Source organism: Macaca nemestrina, chromosome 9, assembly GCF_043159975.1.
Source record: "Macaca nemestrina isolate mMacNem1 chromosome 9, mMacNem.hap1, whole genome shotgun sequence".
NCBI lineage: Eukaryota > Metazoa > Chordata > Mammalia > Primates > Cercopithecidae > Macaca > Macaca nemestrina.
Genome location: NC_092133.1, coordinates 46897243 through 46917369, shown reverse-complemented (window position 1 = coordinate 46917369; position 20127 = coordinate 46897243). Strand labels below are relative to the sequence as shown.

Below are 20127 nucleotides of genomic sequence, written 5' to 3'. Positions count from 1 at the left end.
AGTCATACATTATCCTCACAGTCTGTAAATCAATTAACTACTGGCTTATTTTATTAAAAACTCCTGGGCTGGACACAGTGGCTCACGCCTGTAATCCTAGCACTGTGGGAGGCTGAAGCGGGTGGATCTCCTGAGGTTGGGAGTTTGAGACCAGTCTGACCAACATGGAGAAACCTCATCTCTACTAAAAATACAAAATTAGCAGGGCGTGGTGGTGCGTGCCTATAGTCCCAGCTACTCGGGAGGCTGAGGCAGGAGAATCGCTTGAACCTGGCGGGGCGGAGGTTGCAGTGAGCCGAGATCACACCACTGCACTCCAGCCTGGGCTACAAGAGCGAAACTCTGTCTCAAAAAACAAGCAAACAACTCCTTAGCCACAGGAAGATCAGCTAGATTCAGCAACCACTTGTAGTCTAACCATTCAGTTCCAAGGTTGGATTCTAGAAGAGAGTATTGGAGAAAACATAAAGGAGGTTCCCCTCCCACAGGTGCCTCCATAGACCCGAACGAGCTTTGTGTAGTATGTGGAGGATTGTTTGCAGTAGGAATCAGGAGATTCCTGGGGTCCAGCCCAGGTTCCTTTGGACAAATGCTTTAACCTCTTTGAGCATCACTTTTATTATTGGCACCTGAACACAGAGATGTTCTGAGCATTCACTATATGAAAGAATATATACTAAAGTGCTTTGAAACAGCTACAAAATGCTACATTATAGTTTTACGATTTCCAGAATTGGAAGGTTCCCCCATTCCTTGGTCTTTCATGGAACCTGGACATCGTAACAGTAATACCCAAAATGGTATCTGAGTTGAGATGGATATGGAATTGGCTCTGTAGGGAATCAAGTGGATTTGCTGTATCTACTTAACACATTGTTACCCAATAGGGCCTGTAAATATTCATAGGATATGAATAATGAATACAATCAATCCACCATGGCCACTGATAATTAACAGTATCCTCTGTGAATTTTAGTGCCTTTGTCTGTAAAATAGAGATAAAGATATACCTACCTCATGAGGTGTTTTGAAAAATAAATGAAATAATGTACATACATCTCAGTGCTGACACATACTAGGTGCTCTGTGAATGTTTGCAGAAGGTTATGGTGGTGATGATGGAGGAGGAGAAGGGAAAAGGAAAGGAAAAATATGACAGAAATTAGGAAGGGAAAGTTACTGGCCAGGATTCCAGTCAAAGAACGGGTTGGATGCCAGAAGCAAGGTAAAGGCAGAGTGTTGTCTTAAAAATTAGGGGGTAGAATAAATGGAATAAGACAAACCAGAATAAACACCCCATAGACAACCTCACCTACTTCCACTCTGCCTTGGGTCAGTCCTGCCAGGGAGAGAACTTTTGATGCAGAGAAGAAAACTTTAATTTGCTTTTATCCACCATTTCTCACCCACATATCATTATATGAGCTTCTACTTCATCAAATATTCACTGATCATCATCTAAATGTCTGGCTTCTAGAGACATTAAAGTTGTGGCCTCAGCTTTTGAGAGGAGATGGCTCTTTGTCTCCAAATAATTCCGGCAAAGGCTCCCGACAAACCACAACAGTTTAAAAATAAAATATGGAATTCTAGGCTCCCCCTGCTGGTAACTGATATATGACCGGCTCCCTAACTATCAAAAATAATATAATTTCTAAATACATTAATACTGTGGAAAAGGTTTTGGTGTTTTCTTTTTTAAATGAAGTTAAAAAAAAAAAAAAAAACTTGGAAGATTATTTTATCAGCCTTTCCCTGCCCTTGAGAACCACGCTCCTGGCACAATTCTTACTAGACTGAGATGGAGCTGTCACAGATCTGACACACAGTCCTTGCTCCTTCAGCAAAGCATAGGAGACAGCTGGGATAGTGGCCTAACCCTGGTCAGAAAACCTGCCACACAACCAAGAGCCATTCGCTCCATGGATAGCAGACAAATCGCCCACCCACACAGCTGGCTGAGAGCTTGTGTTCACTGCAAATGGGTCATTTCTGCTAAGCATACCTCACCCATTTTTAATAACTTAGTGTTATTACAAAAGTCATACAGCCTAATATGTCACACATGGAAAACATAAAAAAAGCATAAAGTAATAAAAGTTAAAACCATTTCTCTGTAACTCCATTGCCCCAAAATAACCACTATGTTGACATTTTATTGTCTTTCCAGATTTTTCTATACATTTTTAATCAAAATGGTCTTCACATATACTTATTTTATAGCTTTTTAAAGCCAACAGCCTATTGTGAACTGGTTTTTTTAAACCAATAAATATTCTTCTACGTTACTCTTTTTCATGACTGCAGAGCATGCAATGGTATGAATGCCTGTCTTTTGTTTATCAGTGATCCTCAACCAGGAGAATACTGTCCACCCAAGGGGGCATTTAGAAAGGTGGGGAGGCATTTTTGAATGATCTGATTGGTCACTATTGGCATGTAGTAGGCAAGAACTAGAGATGATAAACATACTATGGTATGCAATGAGAAAATCTCCAGTTCAAATCCAGTAACATCTCAGTTGAGAGACATTAAACCAGTTCTTTACCGTGAGGTACTTTGCTCATTTCCAATTTGGGGGAGATTTTAAAGAGCAGTAATAAATATCCTTAAACATAAATTCTAGTGCTGATTTTTATTTTCCAGGGACATATTCCCAGAAGATACTTTATTTGGTCAAAGGTTGTGCACACTTAAGACTTTTGATAAATTTTGCCAAATGTTCTCCATAATAGTTTAATCAATGTATACTCTGCCAGTGCAGGTGTACATACCTCAACTTGCTAAGAAGCAACTCTGAACAGTGGAAGAAACAGGAACTAAGATCCCAGAGCTAGGTTTCATTCCTTATATTCTATAACATTTTAAGCAAGTCTTTTAATTTCTTGGCGTTTCAAGTTCATCTGTAAATGGAAATAACATCTACTCTGCCCATCCCACAGTCTTTTTGTGTGGGCCAGATAAGATCATATGTGAAAATGTGTTCAAGTATAAGAGACTGTTTTTAACAGAGGTCACATCAGAACAGCTTTTCTCTTTGGCTGCAAAAACAAAGGAATGTCAGGTGTTGCAGACTCAAGTGACTGCAGGGCCAGGCAGGTGGCTTCAGTAACCTGGGTTAGGTGTAGGGGCCTCAGTGTTAGAGTTGCTTCAGGGAGTGGCGAGGATTCACAACTCTTGAATCCACATCTAGCCCAAAGAAAGCAGATGCTACTCAGCTTCAAATAGCTTTTTTCTTTGAAAATGTAGAGCACATATTGACACATCTAATAATCTTGCAAAAGAAGCCACAACTCTACAAAAATGGTTTCAACACTATGAATCCAAACATCTCACATCTTCAGGCAACATCTGGCCCAGGGCCATACATTTTCAACCTGAATCCTACAAGGATTCTCATCAATCAAAATCCCTGCTCTTTTTGCAGAAATGGGCGCCTCTTAGGGGTTTGTGCCAGTGTGGACAACTGCCGATTATTTGTTGGGGGCATCCCAAAAACCAAAAAGAGAGAAGAAATCTTATCGGAGATGAAAAAGGTTACTGAAGGTGTTGTCGATGTCATCGTCTACCCAAGCGCTGCAGATAAAACCAAAAACCGAGGCTTTGCCTTTGTGGAGTATGAGAGTCATCGAGCGGCTGCCATGGCAAGGAGGAAACTGCTACCAGGTTAGCAATACCCTCCTCAAAGATGAGATTTCTCTGCTCTATCCTGCCTGCCTCCACAAAGAAAATAAGCATTTTTAATTTTTTTGGCTCTCTATCTTTCATTATGTTGCGTTTTAAATTTTTTTATCCTTCTTCACTATCTCACAGTTGATTCCATTCCCTGAAGTTTTCACAGACTCAGTTTTGAAAAATATTCGTTCTGTGCATTGAGGGTAATTTACATGCACTAAAGAAACCCAGAACTTTAAGTGACAGCAATCCTACGATGAATAAAGAGTCTTCTTAAAATTGAGTATATCAATCACAGTTACTTTTGTGTATAGATTTTGTTATCAGGCTTATTAGAATTAGGGTATATTCTCCATTACAATGTAGAAATAAAAACCTCAAGTGATACATTATTCCAATGACAACTAGGTGACATACTTTCATTATGACTCCCTGTTGTCTAATAATTTCTGTCTAATTTGAGAGAAGAGAGATAAAAACTCTCTTTAGAAAGTCACCTTTATTTGTTAGTTATTACAACCACAGGATAGATCCCATTTGTTGAATAACTAGCAAATTCTCTATCCACCCTAGCACTGCCTCGGTCAGATCAACTTAGGAAAGTTGTTTAGGGTTCTTGACTCATTCTACAACATTCACTACAACTTACACAGGTTTTTAAATGAATACTAAAATAAGATTTCAAGAATGACAGACTGGACATATTGGAATGAACTTTTCTCATGAAAATTATGAGAGAGCCACCAGAATTCAAAACAAAACCACAACAAAGACGTCTACATTTATGTTGCCTTTGTACACACTCTTCAAAACAAACCAATACTAGATCAGCCCCCTAGATATCTTCAAAACTAGGAGACAGCTTCTAGCTTGGGGAAGATCTTTCAATAATACCTTCATGAAGGCAACTTAAAGTGAAAAACAAAAGGAGACAGTTCCAAAGATTGCTGAATCTTTTACAGAAGTAGGTATTTTTAATGTTGAATCTTTCATTCACAACTTCTTCCCTCTTCACCGGCCAGCAGTCAAGTCATCAAAATCACAGGTCCATAGATAGACTGACTAAGACTCCTCATGGGGGCATACTTTTTGGTGACCTGGACATAGTATTTTGCTATCTGCTTCAATTCTTCTTTCTTCTTCAACATCGACAACTCTACCATTGAAAAGTCTTTTGTATCCATCCTGTTCTCAGGCCACCACTGAAGTATAAACACACATATTCTAAATCTTATGTAATTTTTTTCAAGATCTAATTATTCTCCCAGCTCTGCTTTCTCTTCCATGTGCCCCACCCTCCGACTTCTCCATCCTGAACATTACCACCAGATTAATGTTTCCAAAATATCCTATTATCCTTTCAATACCTTCTTGCAAACAGTAGGAATTCAATCTCAGGAATTCAATCTCTATCTATAGGCTGAATGATGTCTGTCACTAACTGGCCAGTTCAAAAATATTCATAACTCCTTGTTGTGTATAAGAACTAAGTATGTGATTTCATTATTTAAGACCTTTTATTCATTTCCTGGTCTTTTATGACCACATTTGCTACCTTCTATTTCCCAATAAAAACTCTTCCTTCTATCAGGACAGACAACGCAATGACCTAGACACTTCCATGCTTATGTCTGTCTCCTTTATTTCTAATGCTATATCCTCTACTAGGAATACCTGCCCCTCCTTCACTTGTGACAGTCACCCCAGTTCAGCCAGTACCTTCTTGAGAAACCTGCCTCCAGTATTCCAGCCCGAATTAGTCACTTTCCTCCCTCAATGTAGGAAGCCATTCATTATCTGTAAAAACAGATATGTGAAATAATTTTGGGTGTGGGGGAGTAGGAGAGTGAAAGAGGGTCCAAAACAGGTGAAAGACAGTTTCCAGGGTCAAGACAATCCAGTAATCCCGGAGAAGCTCAACCTCCTGAAAGCTTTCCCATCTCTTCAAAGAGAATGGCACATTGGCCCACTAAGGAACTTCTTTATGTAAGTCAAGCTGACTAGGCTGGCCAGGGCCTGTCGGATAAGCTTAGAAATTCTTAAGCACAGTCCTGACTTATCCTTGTGGATTCTCTGTCCAGGATACACCATAGGGAGGCTACCTCCCCTCCCCATCCACTACTCATATTCACCATGATCCAATGCAACCCCCTTACCTATGGCCCTTTGAGCCAGTCTCAGGTGGATTTCATTCAGCTGGATTTTAGTCAGCAACTAACTCATCAGCAAACTAACAAGATGAGGCACAGTGGTGAGTAAGCCAGCCAGAGCAAACTCCTTCGCCTCTAATGAGATCTCAGAACAAAACCTATCACCCATTTGGATCATTCTACCAGTTACCCCATTGCAGACTCACCCACGACAAAGGAATTCTGTAATTGCCAACCCTTTGAGAAGCTAGTTTAAAAGAACAAGGAGACTGTTGAGAAAAAATGATAAGTGAAGACAACAAGAAACTTTTTCTTAATTGACCCAGACTTGGAGACAGAGACAATGGTTGTCTAAAGGGATGTAACTGCTCCTCAGCCAGTTACCTCCTCTCTAAACAGTGGCAGTTCCCCCTTGACAAATCTCACCTTTACTGAGCTCTTTAGAGGACGAAGTTGCTGCATCCCACTCAGAAACTAGAAAGGCATTCTAAGAACGCTCTGAAGAAAAGTCCTGGCAGTGATTCTCAACGTCAGGCTGCATCAGCATCACCTGGGAGGCTTGTTATAGCACAGATTGCTAGATCCCACCACCAGAGTTCTTGATTCAGTAGGTCTGGTGTCAGGCCAGGTAATTTGCATTTACAACAAGCTCCCAGGATGCTACTGCTCCCAGGACTGCACATTTGAAAAACCATTATTTGAATCAATGATTTTCCATCCTAGGCTGCACATTGGAATTACCTGATGTTTTCAAACAATATTAGTACCCATGTCAGCCTCTAATCAATTGAATCTGCATCACTGGAATATAAAGTTAGGGAACTGGTGTTTTAAGTTTTCCAGATGATTCTATTCTTCAGTCAAATTGTGTGATTCACAGCTAAATCTATTAGCTAATGATACTGGGTATTCATCTTCATGGCATGTAAATAGGAATACCTGGGAATCGCTCAGTCAGTAAATATTTATTAAGCATCTAGAACATATATTGCTCCCTTCTGAATGACATGAGAGATTCTAAAAAAAAAAAAAAAAAAGGAGTACCTAACCATTGCACTCGAAGAGTGCGTATTCTGAGAAAACTATACACATACAAAAACAGGAAAAATTATTAAAAGGAGAGTGTATTGTTGAATCATCATTTAAAAGTTATTAAGTCTTATCTGCATCATCTTTTCTTGACCTCACAACAATAGTAGGTTGTAGATAAGGAAACTGATGTTAGAAAGGATATGTTTTCTAGCCAGGATCATTGTTCTGACATTTGAACTTGTCTTACTTCAAGTTCATGTTCTCAAATCACTCTGTAACACTCGCTTTCACCAGAGGCCTTCAAAAGGATATTGGTGGAAATCATTGCTTCCTATATTTACTCTCATGTCTGTTCTCTTAGCCTTATGCAGCAGTTCATGGTCCTAGGCTGAGAAGACTAAAGCTAGAGCAGTAGTACTCAACTGTAGCTGCATTTTAGAATTAACTAAGCTACTTGTAAAACTCCTGAGATCCAGCCCACTTATATCAGAATTGGGAAGAGCAGTCCGGAGGTCAGTAATGAGCCGGTAAATCTTTAACAGCCAGCTCCTAGAGAAAAAAACAAAAGCCCTGATTTGTAGCATTTGCCAATTTCCATGGTATTAACACTCCCACTGTGGCTGATTTCAAGTTACCAACGTGGCTTTAACTGGCTCACAAAATTCTGATACTTTCTTTGTCTATTTATCTGTTGATGAACATTTAGGTTGATTCCATACCATGGTAATTGTGAATAATGCTTCCATAAACATGGGAATGCAGGTATCTCTTTAACATAATGATTTCATTTGGGGAGAATATATACCCAGTATGGTGACTGCGGGATCATATGGTAGCTCTATTTTTATTTTTTTTGAGGAACCTGCATATTATTTTCCATAATGGCTGTACCAACTTACATTCCCATCAACAGTATGCAAGTATTCTCGTTTCTCCAAATCCTTGAAAACATTATCTTTGATCTTTTTCATAATGGCCATTCTACCAGGTGTGAGGTGATAACTCATTTTAGTTTTGATTTATATTTTCCTGATTAGGGATGTTGAGCATTTTTTCATATACCTGTTGGTCATTTATATTTCTTCTTTTGAGATTTGTCTATTCAAATCCATTGACCTTTTTTTTATTTTTGAGACGGAGTTTCACTCTTATTGCCCAGGCTAGAGTGCAATGGCATGATCTTGGCTCACTGCAACCTCTGCCTCCCAGGTTCAAGTGATTTTCCTGCCTCAGCCTCCTGAGTAGCTGGGATTACAGGCATGTGCCACCACAACTGGCTAATTTTGTGTTTTTAGTAGAGATGGGGTTTCTCCATGTTGGCCAGGCTGGTGTCAAACTCCTCACCTCAGAAGATCCACTGGCCTTGGCTTCCCAAAGTGGTGGGATTACAGGCATGAGCCAGCACACCTGGCCTTTTGCTCATTTTTAATTGGGTTATTTGTTTTCCTACTATTGATTGTTTGAGTTATTTATATATTTGGGATATTAACTCCTTATCGAATGTATGCTTTGTAAATATTTTTTCCCATTCCTTAGGTTATCTCTTTCCTCCATTGATTGTTTCCTTTGCTGTGCAGAAACTTTAGTTTGATGCAATCCCATTCATCTATTTTTGCTTTTGTTGCCTGTGCTTTGGGGGTTATAGCCGAGAAACAATTTTCCAGACCAATGTCAAGAAATTTTCCCTTATTGTTTCTTTCTAGTAGTTTTACTGTTTCAGGTCTTACATTTAAATCTTATTCCATTTTAACTAGGCTTATGTGTATGTTGTAAGATAAGGGTCCCATTTCATTCTTCTGCATATGGATATCCAATTTTCCTTACATCATTTGTTGAAGAGGCTGTTCCTTCCCCATTGTGTGTTCTTGGCATCTTTGCAAAGATCAGTTGACCTTAAGCGTGTGGATTTCTTTCTGGACTCTATTTTGTTTCACTGGCTTAAATGTCTGTTTTTATGCCAGTATCATACTGTTTCGATTACTATAGCTTTGTAGTATATTTTGAAATCAAGTAGTGTGATGACCCCAGCTTTGTTCTTTTGGTTCACATTTCTTTGGCTAAGGTCTTTTGTGGCCCCATACAAATTTTAGAATTGTATTTTCTATTTCTGTGAAAAACATCACTGGATTTTCGATAGAGATTGCGTGGAATCTGTAGATTGCTCTGGGTAGCGTGGACCTTTTAACAATAATAATGCCTCCAATCCATGAACATAGGCTATTTTTCCATTTATTTGTTTCTTCTTTAATTTTTTATCAATATTTTATAGTTTTAAGTATACAGATCTTTCATCTTGTTGGTTAAATTTATTTCTAAGTATTTTTGTGGGGGGGATGGTATTATAAATGAGATTGTTTTCTTGATTTCTTTTTCAGTTTTCTTGATTTCTTGTTGTTAGTGTATAGAAAGGCTACTTACTTATGTATGTTAGTTTTGTATTTTACAGCTGTACTGAGCTTATTAGTTACAATGGAATATTATTCAGTCTTTACAAAGAAGGAAATTCTGTCATTTGCAACAACATGGGTGAACCTGGAGCACATTATATTAAGTGAAATAAGCCAGGCACAGAGAGACAAATATTGCATAATCTCACTTATATGTGGAATCTAAAAAGTTGAATTCATATAAGCACAGTGTTGAATGGTGGTTACCAGGGCAGGAGGCAGAGGTATGGAGAGATATTTGTCAAATGATACAAAGTTTCCATTAAAATGAATAATTTCTGGAAATCTATTGTATAATATGACTATAGTTAATGTATTTGTATACTCGAAAATTGCTAAGGGAGTAGATCTTAAATGTTATCACCACAAAAAAAAGTATGTGAGGTGATGGATATGTTAATTAACTTCATTTAATCATTTTACAATGTATACATGTATCAAAACATCATGTTGTATACCATAAATAGATGCAATTTTGACTAATCGTAACTTTAAAAAGCGTGGAAGGAGAAATGCAAAAATAATCTATTTTTGCAAGTAGAGAAGAACTGGCTCTAGTACATCATTGGGTGGAATCCAGGTTTCATTATTTTTTAAACCTCACGCAATATGGGGCCAAGGATGAGCTTGGCCAAAACCAGAGCTACCAAAACCAGAGTTACATGGGAGCCTTGGGGATCTTGGGGATCTTGGGATAATACAAACAAAAAAAGTCTAATGTAAAGCATAAAAGGGGAAGGGAAGAGAGTAATGAAGAAAACTAGCCCCTGGAATGCAATACAGAACAAGACGGTCACAGCTAGGGTAACAAGAGCCAGCTTCTCTAAGGTCGGTTATCTCTTAAGACATGCCTATTCTTCATTTGGGTTTTAGAATGCCAGTGTCGCGGACACTTTTACTGACTGCTTTTCAAGGAATATAAAGATACATTCTTATTGAAAATAACTGCTTCCCATGTGTAGTAATTAAACAAATAAACCCTTACCAATACTGAGTATTCCTGACTTTGTTCTCTTAAGCTTTGTATTGCTTATGGGATAAAGTTTGTTCCCAAACAATGAATAAAAAACAAACTAGATTTCCAATGAAATTTAGAACTTGGGTTGACTCTCACTCCCCTCTCATCACTTCAACAAGATCTGCACTGTGTAGGGGTACAGGAGCAGAGTCACCAAAAAACCAAACCAAAACAACAACAAAAAAGGGGGAGGCGGTTAAGTAGAACAGGTCTGGGAAAGTTATCCTCTCTAAAGCTCATTTCCCATTCTGTAAAATTGGGAGTCATTCACTTCCCCACAGGGTTACTGTGAGAAGGAACTGAGATAGCACATGAAAAACAGATGGTACAGTACAAGACACTCAATAAAATGTGTTTATAGTAATACAAAAATATATGTAGCCATGGAGAACAACTACCCTTTTCAGAAGAGTTAAATTTTTCATCATAGACTCTTCCATTGCTTGTCATCTGTCTTCTTAATTAGGATTTTTTTAAAAATGTCTGCAGATTCCAGATTTATTCATGTTGTGAAAGAGGATTAAGAGGGAACACAGCTGGTCTAAGCCTTGACCAAGTGTGAGGGACAGAAAACAAGCTAAGGATGCCTGAGCCCCACCCACCTTTGCCGAAACACCTTTTGAACATCTCAATTGTGGTACTTAGCCTAATTAACACCACAGATTCAAACAGCAGTAAATACTCTTCCTAGTAACCTTCTTAATGTTCTGTGGAGTCAGACTCTGTATCTGGACCCTAAATCCATACTTTTCCTTTCTCCCTTTTGCTATCTTACCTTAAGTGACTACCTTCATCCAATGAGTGTTGTTGTAAGAGCCAAATGTGCCCTCTGCTGCCTCATTTCTGTTCAACCTCAAACCGCATCCTGGTTCCCCTTATAATCAATAGTTATAACAAGTCACTGGTCACACAGAACTCCCTTCTAGTCAGTTACTCCATTCATTTGGAATGTCTCTTAAGATTAATACTCACCAATTTTAATGGTCTTCTTGCTCATTCAAGACCTCAAGGGTCAGGCCAATTTAAAAGACCATCGGTATAAACTGAGATGATGTTGTCCTGATTTGTACATAATTAATCATAATTGTGATCATTTTCAACAGGAAGAATTCAGTTATGGGGACATCCTATTGCAGTAGACTGGGCAGAGCCAGAAGTAGAAGTTGATGAAGATACAATGTCTTCAGTGAAAATCCTATATGTAAGAAATCTTATGCTTTCTACCTCTGAAGAGATGATTGAAAAGGAATTCAACAATATCAAACCAGGTAGGACATATATACAAGATTAGTTTTTCAAAACATTCTTTAAAAGCACCTATGCTTGAGATGACTTCCCATAACTTTAAGTAGAAATGCTTTTATTTAGCTCATCTCATAATTGCATGCAAACCTCTCAAACTATGTTCCTAACTTTGGATTAGAAAATCAAGCCATATGGTCCTATAATATTTATCAATATTATAATTTTATATTTATCTATGTGATTATTTAATGAATACCTATTTTCTTCACTAAACTATAAATTTCATGAGTTTTTTTCCCCTCTTATTGTTTCCTCCTTCCTCGGACATTTAAGCTCTGGGGTACAATGATTGCTCAATAAATATTTACTGTAATAAACAATGCATGCCATAACTATATGTCTGATGCAGGGTTTCTCAGCCTCACCACTATTGATATTTTGGAACAGATCATTCTTGGCTGTAGGGGTCTGTCCAGTGGATTGTAAGATGTTTAGCAGCATCCCAGGCCCGTCCCTGTTAGATACCAGTAGCAACCTCCAAGATGTAATAATCAAAAATGCCTTCAGACATTGCAAAATATACTCTATGGGTGGGCAAAATTGCCCCAGTTTAGAACCACTGGCCTAACGGAATACACTTGTGACATAAGTAAAAGGTGACAATCCTAGGAACCTCATTTAAATGAAGAGGAAGGGAAAGGAATAAAGGGAAGGTGGAAGAGGATAGTTAGTTGCTACTCATCTTGCCAATATTTTTCAGTATCAATTCTAAGCCACCAGATTGACTTCCCATCTCTTTCTTCTTCATATAGGAGCTACAACACTGAGAGAGGTAGAGCATTTCAAGAAACAATGTGCAAATTACCATTTCCCAAAAACAGTTCAGAACATTAATTCTATAATCTTTTGGTAGATGTTACTGATAAAAGTGCTCCATGGTCAAATAAACTTGTAAACACCAGATTCTGCAAAATTAAATTAATTTCTTCATTATGGAACTTATCAGTCTTTAGCCTTCTGACATGCTTTGAAATTCTCCGAGATACAGAAAGCTTCATTTTTCAAATTTCTGAAGCACGACTGCTCTTTGTTGGCATATCATCTTGTGGGATTACTGTGTCTTTAAACACACTCTGGGCAGCAGTGGCTTAGGGTTATCATAGTAGTAATATCCTTTCATAACTGAGAATGTCCCAGCCTCCTGGCAAATTCCCTAGGTTGTTAATAAACATAGGCCATGGTACTGTCATGTTAAAGCTGCCTGAGAATATTCACTTGCACATACTCACATTGTCTGTTTCCAACTCTGGGTGCTATTTCAGATAGAACAGAATGATAAGCTGATGATTTGCTCTGAAGGATATTCAGTAAGGATGTCACTGCTCCATTTTGAAAGACTCACCAAGGATCTTTCTCCAGCCTCAAGAACTCTGCCTTCCCTGAAATATTAGTGTCATGGTGTGGCTCCACACCAACAGCTGTGAATCCATGACTAAGCTAGAAACTGCAAACGATGGACTACCTTACTGTGTGCCAAGCATTGCAGTGGGTCCTTTCACAGCATGTGTCATTTATTCATCACAGCTCTATAATACAGGTTGCTTTATTCATTCCATTACTTTATAGATAAGAAAACCAGGACCCAGAGTAGTTAAGTGGTTTGCCCAGGGTCACACAGCTAGCAGGTGGCAGATCCTGGATTTGAACTCGAATCTGGTAAAGGACATGTTCTTAAAAACTTTAATACTCTCATGCCCAATCTTTATTGCATTCATTCACTCATTCATTCAACTGTCTTTCCTTCAGTAGCTCCTATGTGCGAGGCACTGGGGAAGGAACCAACAAGTATGATGTGTGCGTGGAAAAAGTTTAAGAAATTCCAGAAAAAATACATCTTAGGCAGACTACTCTTGGAGTGAAGAGAAGATTTGTGTTTCGAAGTGACATCTAAGCTGAGATCTGAATGTTGATGCATTTGTAGGCATAGGAACCATAATGTGTGTGTATAAATATTGCCCACTATTCTCCCCTCATTGCATGTTGACTTTCTACCTTCCCAGAGTGAATAATACTTCTTATTTTTATCTAATTAAAACAGCACCCTTTTTTTGCCAAGGGTTAGAATGAGAAACTACTAAAAGGCTGCTTCCTTTCCTAGTCCCTGGTCATTAGCTTTCCCAGTCTGTGTATTGGCATATATTGAAGAGACATGTGTGCCAGAATCCTACTAATTATCGTGAAAATAATGAACGTCACATATCTCTCTGTTGCTTGTTCTCTCACTTTCTCTTTCTTCTTGGGACTAAAGTGTGTCCAGAGATTTCAGGTCATAGTCTGCAGCTGGTGGCACAACTCTCAGGGCTATATAATGATGTGTGGCTTGTTCTTCCTGGCCCTCTGCAAAAAAAAATATGAATTGCTGAAGGTGAACAACTAGCAGACATCTGCTGCATTGAGAGGGAAACGTCAGAGCTAACTAGTTTGTTTTATCTTGGAAAGTATGTACTGTGCCAAGGCTATACTTATCTAGAAAAATTTATGGAAAGAAACAGGAAAATGACTCTTTAAAAATTCCATTTAAAGTTTAGGTCCCTCAGAGGAACCTACCTATTACCTCAAAATATTTGACCATGTATCATTTTAACCATGATGAACTTGAATAATACTATATTGCCACTCAGAGACATAAATGATAATTATTAAACAAACTCCTATGCACTAAAGAAGAAACATATTAAAATAAGCCATGTGGTGAATGCTATTGTGGAGAAAACCAACTTTTATGACACAAACTCTAACTTTTTAACTTGTCTGTTTTATAAGACTAAATTTTTAAATATCAAATTTTCCAAAACCAGATGCATCTGGAAATTATCCAACAGTGTAAGATAATTTGAAATATCTGCAAACAGAATTTCAGAAAATCTAAATTCATTATCATCTGAAATGCCACCTAACTGGTGTAGATGACAGAAGTTGGGGTGTGAATTAACTGATAATATTCCCTTATTCCATGTGTATTTATAGAGTAACTCCTGTGTCCAAGGCAGTAGACAGGAACCAGGTGAAGATGATACCACAAAGTCTCTGAAGCAGGTCCTCGTCTCAGGGAGATAACAGTCCAGGGAGTCTAGGTGGAGAATGACATTGAAATATGAACTGAGCAAAGACTGGAAAGGTGAAGGTCATCATTGGCCAATGTCTTTCTTCTCAATTACAAAAACGAGTCGTGGGATTGAGTCATGATCATCACCCCGTGTGACACTGAAAGGAGTGAAGAGACTATATTGGATATTCAGTTAATTATATGTCCCATGCTTCATGGTCTCAGAGAGCTTTATTTATCCTTAGCCTGGCCAGATAATTTTGCTCTGTATAACCATTGCCATAAGAAGTCAAGGGTCGAATGTTGAAGGGAGTGTAAAGAGAAGTATCACAATGTCTTTAAATTGTCCTTATGTTACAGGTTCACTATTATTCCAAAGGAAGATAATTCTTAGTCATTGAACCATGTGAGAGAGTAAAAACTCTAATTACCTTTGTTACCTTGAATCTAAGAGGATAATGAAACTTTGATAGGGACAGAAAGGACTTCCCCCTCTTCTTTTCCCTGGAATAATGTCTCATCCTATGTTGTCTCCCTAGACTCTCAAGGTACACCCAAGTGAGTGTAGGGTAAAAGAAGATAATTGGCATGCTAAACTAACAGTGGTTAAACAAATTTCCACCTTACCTTCACTCTAAGCAAAAGGTCTATTTTTAAAATTGAGTAAGCAACAACATTTTAAAAATACAACATCCAACTATCTCGGTACAACTATCTTTTTCATTTTTATATGTTGCTATCATGTTCAGCAGTTCCTTTACATAAAAATAGATGGTTTGTTTGGGTTTTCTACACAAATAACATAAACAAATTTTGCAAATATTTGTAAAATGCCAAATATATCAATTACAATATGAAAATCCCCCTCATTCTTCCCAACTTTTCTCCCCATTCCTGAAGTAACCCCTGTTAAGAGTTTGGTCTCTATCTTTTCAGTTTGCTTTCTGTATAAGTGTATTTAAATTTTGTGCATATATATATACAGTTTTGGATTATTAAAAACACAAATGCTATAATATTGTACTTACTATTTTATAACTTTTTAAAACTTAACAGTAGATCTTGGGCCAGGCATAGTGGCTCATGCCTGTAATCCCAATACTTTGGGAGGCCGAGGTGGGCAGATTACCTGAGGTCTGGAGTTCGAGACCAGCCTGATCAACATGGTGAAACTCCTTCTCTACTAAAAATACAAAATTAGCCAGGCACATGGTGGCACATGCCTGTAATCCCAGCTACTCAGGAGACTGAGGCAGAAGAATCGCTTGAACCAGGGTGGCGGAGGTTGCAGTGAGCTGAGATCGCGCCATTGCACTCTAGCCTGGGCAACAAGAGCAAACTCTGTCTGAAAAAAATATATGTATACGTCTTTAATCTTTGCATGTAATCACATACAGGTCTATTTTCTGTATAGACTCCTTGGTGTTGGTATAAATGTAGCAGATTTAATCACTCATGAAAATAGACATTAAATTGTTTTATTTTTGCTCTTTCAACAGTAGTGTAATTGATATTCTTATGCATGATTCTTGTACATGTGTGTGAGTGTTTCTGTATGAGACATTCCTCAAAGTAGAATAGTAGATATTTACATTGTTTCCAGTCTTTAGCTATCATGACAGCAAGGCAGGCAACTTATCTTGGTTCCCAGATGTTCTTGTGGAAACAACTTTCTTTTTCTTCTTTTTGCTTTTCTATTTAAAGATTAATGGATAAGGATATAGGGAATACAGTTGTAGTTCCTCTCTGTGTGGACTCTAAATCTCAGTTACCTTATCAGAACTGTAGTTACCTAATATTTAAGTTTTAAAAAGTAAATTAAAGTTAATTATATAAGACAAAAGAGATAAAGACATTTTGCTGGGATGAAAAGCATAAAACTTAAAAAAGTAATCACCTAAATATACGTTTGTAAAATGATCAATAATTGAGTTCAACTCAACAAATATTTTGCCATGCAAAAGGTACTATCTTTTACATTACATAAGATGCAAAGGAAGATGGAATTCCTACCCTTAGAGACCTTATAATCTAGGAAGTGGAAAACACAAATCCATAACAAATTATAATAAGTCAGAATATAAATTTTATTTTTAAAACTGCAAAAAAAAATCTTCAGTTGAATGTTCTTGATGAGATCCTTTCTTAAATATGAGATATCCATGAAAAAATCCAATACTCTTTGCAGCTAGGTGCTAAAATATATCACTTTCAGGCCTCTCTTAAGTTTGTTAATGGGGCAACTTTCACTCTATTTTACAGGTGCTGTGGAGAGGGTGAAGAAAATTCGAGACTATGCTTTTGTGCACTTCAGTAACCGAGAAGATGCAGTTGAGGCTATGAAAGCTTTAAATGGCAAGGTAAGGTAGAACAAAGAAAAAAATATGCAGATTCCATCCAAGTTTGGTGCGGACATTACATTCAAAAGCACAGTCCTGCGAGTCTGTCTCACTCCAGCCTTCTCTGACATGGCTGCCTCAGTCCATTTAAGATGTACTAAAGAGAAATGATGGAAAACACAATGGAAATTGGAGATGTACCTAATATATCCAACTTTAGCTCTATTTTTTTTCTAATTTGGACAAGGCACTGAAACTCAATTTCCATGGAAAGAGGAGATTGAAGTAGATTATTTCAAGGTGTTTTTCACAATTCCAGTTTTCTCTCATTACTTCAAAGAGATTATCATCATTTTATTGCAGTATTTTAGAAGCTGATGAATTAAAAACATGTCAAGATAGCTGTTATTCTGCCTTCATAGTGTGATCTTCCACTTGGAAAGCTTAGAGTCTCTCACCTTGCCAAGAGTCGGGGCTGGGGAAGCTTCTATATCCTCACTACTGAGTTGTATACAGAAACCAATATAATATTTATGTATCAAGCCAATAAACATTTAAAACCTTCTATAGACCACTTATCATGCTAGGATACAAAAAGAATCAAAGATGTTTGACAAACAGTTAAAAGTTGGTTGGAGGAATAAGACAACTACACAAACACGTGCAAAGTACAGTCAAGTAAATATCATAAAAAGAGATCAACGTGGTGAGCAAGTTCGAAGGAAGAAGTGGGCCATAAAGAATAAAACATCTTCATGGATATGAGAAGATAATATTTCAAAGAAGCCATGAAAATTGGGTATAATTTCAAAAATCAAAATATGGAAAGACAGGCAGTCTTAGACAGAGGCACAGAATTTGAGAAGAGCAAGACAAGATTGGAGAACAGGAAAATGTGGAGTAACTTGGTTGGAACATAATGCACATGGGACTGTTTTACCTATCGGATCTGGCATCAGCCAGGGTCCCAAAAGAAAACAAATAGCAAAGGAATTAATTACAAAAGTGTGAGTTGGGGCTAGGGAAATCAAAAAAAGAGTGTCAGAATTTGGGGCTCACAGTATTCTGGAGTCAAAGGTACAAGGGGCTGGAGAATTAATAGAAATCCTGAAAGCGGAGAGAATTGTGTAGAGCAGATCTCTTTGCAAGAAGTAGCTGGGTGCAGTGGCTCACACCTGTAATCTCAGCACTTTGGGAGGCTGAGGTGGAAGGATTGCTTGAGCCCAGGACTCCGAGACCAGCCTGGACAAGATGGCAAGACCTCATCTCTACAAAAAATTAGCCAAGCATGGTGGCATGGACTACTATAGTAGTCCCAGCTACTCCAGAGGCTGAGGTGGGAGGATCTCTTGATCCCAGAAGGCTGAGACTGCAGTGATCTATGATTGTGCCATTGCATTTCAGCCTGGACAACAGAGTGCAACCCCATCATTAAGGAAAAAAAGAAAAGAGAACAGAAAGAAGTAGTGATTTTGGTCAAAGGACACAGTCAGCCCAAGGTGACCTTTCAAAGAGGGATCCAGCAGAATAAATGCCCCAAATTCACTGTTGTCTCTTTCTCCAACCTCCTACCAGCATTCCCCATTGGCTAAATCTAATCACAATCTAGAAGGCTAAAGAGGACCCCATGTAGAATAGTCTCCCAGAGCAGAGAGCAGGCTGGAGCTGGTAGGTGGTGAATTCCATAGGGAGTGGATCCAGATGGCAAAGGGAGGATCTCTTAGCCTAGACCCTTCAGACACTGTGAAGCCTCTTGCATATTAGCTCCTCAAGGGCCCACTCAAACTCAAAAATATTTGAGTGCTGGAGGGTGGGGTGGAGAATGTATTCACCCTGAAATACAAAAAAGACAACTGCAAAGCAAAAACTAATGCATAGTTAAATACATGTCTATAAAGAAAAGCATTATTTCATCTTCATTGATTATCACATTTAATATCATAAAGTGTTATTACTTGGAAAACAATCTATAAGTTCGATTTTCTCTATATGGAAACATTCCTGAGTATACACGATGATTGCTGGGAAGGAACAGCCATCACAAATTAAATGCCAATAATTACATTGGAATAATTACAGTGGAAACATATTCAAATTATTCCCAATTTTTGCAGCTAGATATTTTTATAGTAATATTTACACATATTATTTAGTTAAATATATATTTAATATTATACTTGACTATAATACGGTATGGAAAAATCTAAAGTAAGTTTTCCTAGGAACTATGGTTTTTGAGCATATATATAGAAATTTATATTTAATTTATTAGATGAGGTGAGATCTTGAATTTTTTTGTGCAGTAATTATCACATTTACAATTTAAGAAAATTAACCTATTAAGAATTGCCTTTTTAATACAGGTGAGAGAAACATGTCATAGAAACTAGTTATAAAGCTATTATAGTCACCCAAATGGGACAAAATAAGGTCTTGAACTTAGGTAGGAATGGAATGCAGGAGACAACCATGTACAGAACAGTAGGGGTAAATTCAAAGGACCCAGGAACTGATTGGAGATAGGGGTGAAAAAGAAGGAGAAGTCATTATAAGCTTCCAATATGGGAGGTTGTTATGAAATTCAGGAAGGGAAGCCTATTCAGAGAGAAAAATAATGAATTGAGCTTCAGAATGATTATTAATTTATTCCAAGTCTGTGAAGTGAAAGAAATTTTACTAAGCTTGGGTTATACTGATTAATAAGATGTTGTCCTAGCTCTTGAAATATCTAAACTAAATAACTAAAATACAATATTGAGTTTAAAATGCTTTTGGATGGGACAGAGGAAGGCAGAACAAAATTTATTACAAGAAATCTGAATTTGCAGCAAAGAATCATTCCATGCAAAATGTATCTTGATATGGAAGTGCCTATAAGCAGAGACCTATTTGAGTCTCTCATCTTCCTCAAGATCAGACTGAAGATATAAATAATCTTATACCCAAGGTCCTCCCCTATTTTCAGTATGCCAGTTCTATTTTTTCTAATTACATCAACATCAATATAAGATTGTTGAATATCAGCTGGATTCTATCAGAGTATTCCATCTAACTTATTTGACACTGGCTCCTGCTACTAAAAAGTAAGGTAAATACATAATACTGGAGACAAACC

General features: G+C 37.7%; 1 protein-coding gene across 4 annotated transcripts in view; it reads left to right on the top strand.

Moving 5' to 3' along the window:
* Positions 1–20127, top strand: part of LOC105481002 (APOBEC1 complementation factor) — an 84754-nt gene that overhangs the window by 46043 nt on the left and 18584 nt on the right. For all 4 annotated transcript variants that reach the window (XM_011740250.2, XM_011740244.2, XM_071069548.1 and 1 more), the window contains 3 exons: positions 3428–3666; positions 11426–11590; positions 16936–17033. In XM_011740250.2, coding sequence (XP_011738552.2) covers positions 3428–3666; positions 11426–11590; positions 16936–17033 — 502 coding nt within the window. The remainder of the gene's footprint in view (positions 1–3427; positions 3667–11425; positions 11591–16935; positions 17034–20127) is intronic.